The sequence below is a fragment of the Gallus gallus genome, chromosome 5 (assembly GCF_016699485.2).
Source record: "Gallus gallus isolate bGalGal1 chromosome 5, bGalGal1.mat.broiler.GRCg7b, whole genome shotgun sequence".
Classification (NCBI taxonomy): domain Eukaryota; kingdom Metazoa; phylum Chordata; class Aves; order Galliformes; family Phasianidae; genus Gallus; species Gallus gallus.
Window position 1 is genome coordinate 17,920,253 of NC_052536.1, and position 8,521 is coordinate 17,928,773.

General features: G+C 46.9%; 1 protein-coding gene across 1 annotated transcript; it reads right to left on the minus strand.

Annotated features, from left to right (window-relative positions):
* Positions 1-1,349: 1,349 nt before the first annotated feature.
* On the minus strand, positions 1,350-6,987 carry CD59 (CD59 molecule). The gene is made up of 4 exons (NM_001389495.2): positions 6,949-6,987; positions 4,749-4,821; positions 3,983-4,084; positions 1,350-3,002 (listed from the first exon to the last, which is right to left on the minus strand). The coding sequence occupies exons 2-4, from the start codon at positions 4,810-4,812 to the stop codon at positions 2,809-2,811; spliced, it is 360 nt and encodes a 119-aa protein (NP_001376424.1). The 5' UTR covers positions 4,813-4,821; positions 6,949-6,987; the 3' UTR covers positions 1,350-2,808.
* Positions 6,988-8,521: the final 1,534 nt, after the last annotated feature.

Genomic DNA, 8,521 nt, shown 5'->3' on the forward strand with positions numbered 1-8,521 from the left:
CATTTCCCCTTGTATCACCATTCCTTAAGGGACTCCTGGATTTTAGTTTCAGAAACTGGTTCAGAAAACTTACCTGCATCTTTGCTCCGAGTATTTTTTAACCATTCCACTTCAGTGAAAGAGGCCAGGACTTTCTTAAACTTTCACTTTTATTTGCAGTGTGAATTGACCTGTTGCAATAATCAACACAGAGTATAAATTCACGAGGACTGTATCATCCACAAGTCTTCCTTACCCTCTAACCCAATGTAGCCTAACTGCCCTGTTATGACTCCCTTCAGCCCTAACACTGAATTTCTTCCTCAGCAAGATACACGCCCCTCAGAAACAGGTGAAGATTTCTCTGCTGGGACTACTTTACTGCCTCCACATTTAGGAGGAATTGCTCCTTGCTTGTTATCCTCCTCACTTCTCTCAATACAATGAGTGCTGGGAGGAAATTGCTTGCTCAGCTTCCCGCTGAGCTCTCTGCTTCCTCAGCATTGACAAATAAAGCACGCCCAAAGGTAAACAGATAAGTACTGGGCTTTAGTTGTGGAACCAATTTAGAATGCAGCAAACAATTTAGATAATTTAAAAAACAAAGAAAAACAATGACAACAAAAACTGGAAAACAGTGACAAGTTACCCCAGACTCCATGGTAATGTAGACAGCCATAGGCACTATAGCCTGTATCTCACAGGACACCGTTAATCACACAAAATACTTACTACCTAACTAACTATCCTCATGGTAAGGAAGGTCTGACCACCTTCCTTTACCACCACAGAAATTTATTACCTCTGTGATTACAGAATTAACCCTTCTTGTCAAGTCTTTTAAATATTTATCCTTTTTTTTTTGTTTGCTTTTTCCCTTTTTTAAACTTCCCTTCTCCTACAAACTCTCTTTGTTCTTTCTAAAACGTCTCAGCTCTATCAGCTTTATTTTTCCCATAGGAACGTTGTACCTCTACCAAAGTATGTTATATTATATGCTTTGGCACTGACAACTCTTCTTTCCCAAATGATGGGAAATCAGTATTTTCTACAGGACAACTCCTAAGAGATTCACGGACCACATGTTCCACTGCTTCCCTCCAGTGTCATACCAATACTACTTCACTTCTTCACTTAGAGAAAGACCACTAACCCTCCTTGTTTCCCAGCATAACAACTCCCTAAAGCTATAATCACTCTGCCAAAACTCATGGCCTGTATATTGCAGCCACCTCCAGGTCAGAAGCGAGAGAAGCCTGGCTCGCACTTAAGGAGAGTCTCCAGATGGAAAGCATAGATGCATCTTGCTTGGAAATGAGAATTATATTCAGCTGCAAGTAGCGTGCTCTTAAGTAACCACACTTCCCACATTTTCTTTTTTACATTTTTATTTATCAAAGACAGCATAGCTTTCATATTTTGAGTGACCAGAGAGATCTCAGGATGCTTTCATAGCTAAGGTAAGCTTAGCCAAAAAGTGCATTGCAGGATACATGATGGTTTGGAGTAACACAGTGCAGTCCCTTGCCTTTGTTGTGACTGAGTGAGCTGGTGTCACTGACACCCTGGACAGCACGAGCCAGGGCCCTCAGAAAGAGAATATACCATTGGCGATGGACCATTACTCTTGTGGGAACGTGAGAAGAGTTCCAAACTTGTCAAAGGAAGATTTGGCATCGTACTTAACTGAGAGGCTCCCTAAGACCAAAGGTCTGTCTCCACCACTGAGTCAGAACAATGTGCAGCGTTCGAGCTTTAGAAGTCGTACACATACAAACCGAGCGTTATTCTTCATGCTATTTAGATGCACGTGTATTTTGACTGGCGTTTATACAGTTGCATAAAGGTCAAAATATAAAGTTCTGCAAATGTTTGTTTAATACTCTTATGGAAGCCTAAAGGATTAAGTTTACCTGCTCAGGTGTTTCAACGAAAACAAAAGCTGATTACACGGGAAAGTAAACTAGATGTGCCATTTTAATTCCTTAGCATTTTATAAACAATTTTTGGTATACCAAGAAATATTTAGTGCAAAGCACATGCTTAGCTTAAATCCTAGGCCTGGAGAAAAAATATAAGCAAAATTAACTGTAAAATGAAAGCCCAGAAAAGAAGCTGGCATATGTAATCTGCGTGCCCACGGAAATATAAAAAGAGGAGGAGTTTTCCACACTAAAAGCATTATTTGGTTTTTGTTTTAAGAAACCTTGATGCTTTCTTCCAAAATAATAGTATTGACCATTACATTATCGGTTTGTATAACTGACAAAAACTGTTAGAGTGATAGGAACAAAGAGTCTTCATCACCTAAAAACAAATACTTCAGCATTCACCATGAATACTGCAGCAAGTTTATACTTATGGGTCAACACTTTCTGTGTCAAGGGTAAACCCACTGCTTGGCGTATGAAAAGGTAGCATCCAAGAGAACCAAAATCTCAAATAAAATTAATTAAAATTCATGGGACAGTAAGAAATCAGAGTTTTTCAACACAAAACATACGTTATTCCTTCATTTCCATATCACCCTCAGAGGTTTGTCCAGGCCCTCCACAATGTAACGCTAGTTCAGAATTAGGTATTTCCACTGGGCAGATGTCATGCCAAAGCTCCTGGACTTCCTGAAAATGTTAACAATATGGGTCTCCTTCACACACATGGAGACAGCAGTTTACCAGATGGAACCTTAAAAAAACAAAATTGAAAATTAAAAGGCCTTGCTTCAGCTCACAGCTAGGAACTGAAACTGCAAGAAGTACAACTGAGAGAAGAGTTAATAATGATTTTGTATAATTTCAGCTTGGAAATACAGCATACAGACCAGGATTGCTACAGGAGCATCCATAACATGGCCATTACGGGGGCAATACTGAAAGCTGCCTTGTTAACTCCAGTAACGGCGCCCTCATTGCACAAGTCTTGTTGGCAGCAGAAGTAATCAAAATTATCCAACTGATAGAATACAGCAATGTCATTCACATTGCACTGAGACAACTTCCAGCAGGAGGACGTTCGCAGTTTACCTGCAAAATAATTAAAAAGATTAAGAGAATGTTGAAAGCAATGCTACTTTTGATACAGACTGAGAATCGCTGCTTAGGCTGAAGCCTCCTTTCTCCATGCCACGAGCTTCAGCAACAACCATCCTGGGAAGATGGAGGTCCTAAAATCAGCACAACAGTCTCTTAGGGCAGAAGGAACCAGTTGGGAAACCAGGAGGTTGTTTCAATTTGCTCATTGCTTCATTTCCAAGGGACATGCAGTAAGACAAGAGCTGCTGGAGCTGACGTAGTGCAGCACTCAGCTGGCAGGTTCACCTCACACAGCCTGTGCTCTTATTCCTGCCAGAGAGCCTTTGTGAGACTGTGGACATCCTCATGCAAGATGCCAAGCTCCCAGTAGGGGAGCTCCAACTAGAAAGTGATTAGCTTCAGAATCCAGAATTCAGAAGCAATTAAAAGGCTTTGCTGAGTAATCCACAACGCAAAGGAAGTCTGGGAAAACGGCCACAGTTTCATCTCTGCCTTTCAAATAGAAAGCAAACTCCAGAACTGAAGATGAATATATACTTTGTTACAGAGCTAGAATGATCTTCAGCTGAGGTATTTACCATCTTTACATCAGAAATATAAACTTTACAATGATCACAATGAATGTCCAATTCAGAAAAGATTTCTCCCTTATATGCCTTCATGGGCTTATCCGCTTGGACTCCTTGGAGGCAACAAGCCAAAGCAAAAGGTGTGTCAGCCACAAACTCAGTACATAGTGAGACATCTGTATACATGCTAATACACATATATATCAAATATCCAAATCATAGCAATCTGTATCAGTTGCTTGGAGGTCAAAATACACCAATTTACTACAAGCACGACCTTCAAGCTTATATTTGCAACCTTCTTTTGCAGAAGGCTAAGAAATGCAAGTTATGTTCAAGTGCACAGGCAATTAAAACAGATATAGCCATGTTTACTTTAGGTCTGTAAGTCACTATACCTACCAAATCTCATCTGCAAGCATGTGTCCTCATTTGATAAGCAAGTGCTGTTGGTCTTGCACAAGGAAGGGCTGTTCTCGCAGTGATAACACTTCAGAGCATAGCCTAAGAAGACAGAGTTTTGCCTTACTGAACAAGCAGCATTGAAAAGAAAAATGAAGAAACAGTGGCTGCATTTGACTGCCAAAAAGCGTATTTCTTGTTGTTAACCTACCCTCCAGCTGAAATGCATAAGGTTTTGTCAGCGCACATGTGGAGACTGGCAATTTTGCAAGTGAGATTTTGAAGCATGTGCTTTACATACTACATTTTAAAAAGCACTCATCTTTATATCCCCTGCATAATCTTTTTTTTTTTTTTGCTTCTTTTATTTAAAAGTTAGATTCTTCCAACGTGACAGACAAGAGGTATTTTTACCGGAATTGTATTCCATCCCTTTCTCCCTTGTTCCTTTCATTCTACCTCATTTCTCCCTTGTGCTACACCCCTCGTTTCTAAATTATACAGCAGGAATTCAATATTCCACCAGCAAAACAGCGTATTTAGTTGCCATGTTAAGCAGCAGCACGTTCTGCACACAGCTCTCTCTCTGACCAAAGACAATCAGCCACAGAAACGAAGCCCTGCCTATAAAGTTACCCTCATTCCCCGCAGCAACATTAAATAATGCAGGCCTTTCTTGTTATTTTTCCCTCACAGACATTGTTTCCATGATTCCTTCACACATTGTCATAACATTCCATCAGCAAAGAGCCTCCATTATACTCACCAGAACTAGAGAAAGCAAGCAGAACAATGCAGGCGGTTAGCAGGACACAATTCATCTTGATCATGCTTCTTCCCTGTTTGGGGGGCATAAACCGATTTAAAATATCTATTATATTTAAAATACATACAGAACTGGCAAAATACGTGGTGGGGAATCAAGGTCTCAGAAAGGGATTCTGTGTGACCGAAGTCATTGGCCATCAGAAAACCACTGAAAGAGAAGAGACAAAAGTGACTTTCACCTTCATGGAGAAGGTTTCACGCCGGGCGCTGGGCCCGGAGCCCCACTGGCTGCAGCATTGCTGCTCACACTGCACAAGAGCTCTCGCCAGCACCAGCTGTCACCTTCTGCAAGAGGGGCCTGTGGTCCTGCACGTCTTCTCTTTCACAGCAATCCGCCAATAACCCCACAGCCACCCCATGCTCCTTCCCTCCCTCTCTCAGGGCTGTTTGAGACCTGCCCTCACCACAGGGCCGCTTGCCCCTCTCCCCACAATTCTCCCAGCCGCGCCAGTCTGGACGATGAGGTGTGTGAGCTGTGTGAGCCTACTGCTGAATATCCATACCCACCATTGCAGAGAACGTGCTCTTCTGAATCACACAACGGCTTGGGTTGGAAGGGACCTTAAAGCCCACCCAGTTTCACACCCCTGCTATGGGCAGGGCTGCTCCCCACCAGATCGGGTTGCCCAGGGCCCCATCCCACCCCCCCATCCCACCCAGTCTTCAGCACCTTCGGGGATGGGGCACCCACAGCTCCTCCGGGCAGCTGTGCCAGGGCCTCACTGCCCTCTGAATAAAGAATTGGCCTCGGCACCTAATCTATATCTTCCTTCTCTTAGTTTAAAACCATTCTCCGCTATTTACACATGTAAAAAGTCGATGTTTTCCACGGTAAACGACTCGGTGCAAAGCTTCCCAGGGCCCCACACCTGAGGCCCTTCTTCAGACCCGGCACCAAGCAGATCTGGGGACAGAAAGACACACTTGTGGCAGAAGGACCGGGAATTGTGTTTAGCTTCAAAGCCCAGGTGGGATTTGGCAGTCCCAAAGCACTGCAGGAATTCAGATAAGAAGTTTCGCCATAGGACCGCAGCAGGGCACTGACATCACTGCTCTCGACTGTGCTTGTTCTGCTTGGAGCTACTTCCGTACGCACTTGAGAGGCCGTAGGCACAAGGTGGCGGAACCTTTTCCTCCCAGCAGAACTTCGAGAGGTGGCTTTGTAGTAAAGCAATACTGAAATCCTTCTGAAGTCATAAGCCAAATATATAAACAGTTTTTTTCCTCCGTATTATATAAACTGAATAATAATAATAAGAAGAAGCTCTCGGACGCGGGATGTGATGTTTCCCAAGATAAATCACAGCCCGCAGCGCCCCGGGACGCCGCCATCTTGGAGAGACCCTCAGCCCGCAGTGCCCGCGGCACAGTACGGCACGGCTCAGCCCGGCACGGCGCCGCTTTGCCGCTTGGCAGAATTGCCGCGTGGCAGAAACGAGTCACAGCCGCAACAATAAAGGTCAGAGTAGCCAGCACGATGGTTTTGACGGCAGTAACGCTGCGACGTACCTGTCTTTTGTGATTTGAATAGAAATTGGATTCCTAAATCGTCCGAGTCGCTGTTTTCACTGGGGCATCCCACCGGCCCCGGTGACACAGCTGTCCTGACGCCGCGGCTGAGGACCGCGCCGGAGGAATCTCTGCAGCCCCCCGGGACCGCTCGCCCACGGACGAGGCTGGGTCGTCGCTGTGCCGCAGCCCCAGAGAGGCTGTGGGGTGGCAGTGGGTGGCGACGGGGACCCTGACTCGTCCCCGGGGCAGCTCCGCAGCCGCTCGGAGCAGCCCGTTCCGCATCCCATCGCACCGCGCCCATTTACCCCGCGGCCGGCACGGCTCCGGCAGGGCGCACCGTCCCCAGGGCGCTGCAGCACCGCCGGGCGGGGGCTGTGGCTCTGCCCTACGGCACAGAGTATCTACATATACACAGACACACGGCGCACTGCGGTACTGCCGCGGTCCCGGTGCCGTTACCCATCCCACAAACCCCATCCTCTCCGCTCTTCGGGAGGACGGCTGCCCCCCACTCCCGCAGCCCGCCATCGTTCCTCCTGCAGAGGCAGCTCTCGGGCAGCGCTGCGGTGAGCTGAGAGAGGGGCACCGAGCATCCCCGGGCGGCCCGCACCCACCGCGCCCCTTACCGGCTCCGTACGGCGCCTCCGTTCAGTCCCGTACCGTCTGCAGGCGGTCGGCAGTGCAGTGCTGAGCGGCTCTGTCGCTGCCCGCCCCGAGGGCGGAGCCGGGGGCACGGCACGGCACGGCACGGCACGGCGGGGCTGCGGCACGGCTCGCGCAGAGGCAGCTCACATCTGACGCACAGCTGGTGCTGGGGTGTCCTAAACAGATCTGACCTCCCTGCAGAGCCATACCTATGAGCAAAGGGCGAGAGGACGGTTGTGCGTGCAATCTATCAACTATCAGAATCCAAGGCGCTAAGACTTGGTATTAAAAACAAACACAAAACCACTGATTTATTATTTCACTTGCAAAATGTTGTGGTGAGGAACTGGCAACAGGGGTTGAGTCACAGCTGAGAACGGGCCTGTTTTCCCTGCCTCGTCACACAAATGGCATTTCCACTGCGGTCTCCATTTTCCTCCCTTGCGCATTCCTTGCACACACGATGAAAGTTTCTTTCAACATCGATCAGAATAAACCCTTCAGCAGCACAACTTCAACAGCAGCCCCTGTGGGTTTTGCTGCTGGCTGGCACCTGCCTCGTTTTCCCCTTGCACGATGCAGTCAGCACCAGGGCAGAAGGCTCTCTCCATTTAATCACATCAGTACGAGCCAAAAAAAATCCCAGTGGAATTCTACAGCAACAATAAGCTGGCACTGGAAGCCTTTTCCACCCACACAAATAAGGTCTGCTTCGGTTACACATTTGCACGGGATGTGCCTTGATTTTAACTATATTCTGGACTCACAGACGTGCAGTGAGGCTCTGTGGATAATAGCCCGTTATGGGGCAGCATCAAACTTTCAGGGTCTGGTCAGAAGCAGCTGAAAGAGCTTCAGGTTGTATCTAAATGGTGGCCACCAGAGAGACGGGCAGTGCAGCATATTCACTGTTCAGTTTGTAATGAGCAGTTGTTAGCGAGTGGAAGCCCTGTAACGTTTACCAACACAGCCAACCGAAGCACTGCTGAAAATTCCTCAGTGGGATCACAACCACCCCTCCTCTCTTTCCCAGTGAAGATCTCTGCACACACACGACCAATGCCTTGTTTTCTTCCACGCTTTCAGCTGCTTCGCTGTTCGTACCAACTTGGCAGAAGCTTCAGGTTTGGGTGGGGTGTGGAAGACTACCGACATACGCCCTGTTTTGATTGCGCATGACCGAGAGCTACAATGCTTCCAGCAATAGGCCGCTGTGCTGAAACAGCTGCCTGATGCCATTTTATATAACCACTTAGAAACGCAGCTGGTACAATAACAGCAACAAGCTGTTCTCCCACCTCATTAGGTTTATACTTCATACCTGCAGTTACACGAGCCCTGAGACTGCCAGCAGCAATCGGATCATGGGCTGCAAGTGCTCAGAAGCCAACAGGATTGTGTTGTCCTCTATCCTGCCTTGTGCAACAGTAAGCAAAAATTACATTTCCTTTGTAACAACCGAAAGGAATAGGAACCCTCCCATAAAATCGTTGTTGGAATTGTTTCTACAGAACCGAATGACCTCTGGATGACATTATGTTAGTAGAACCCGCA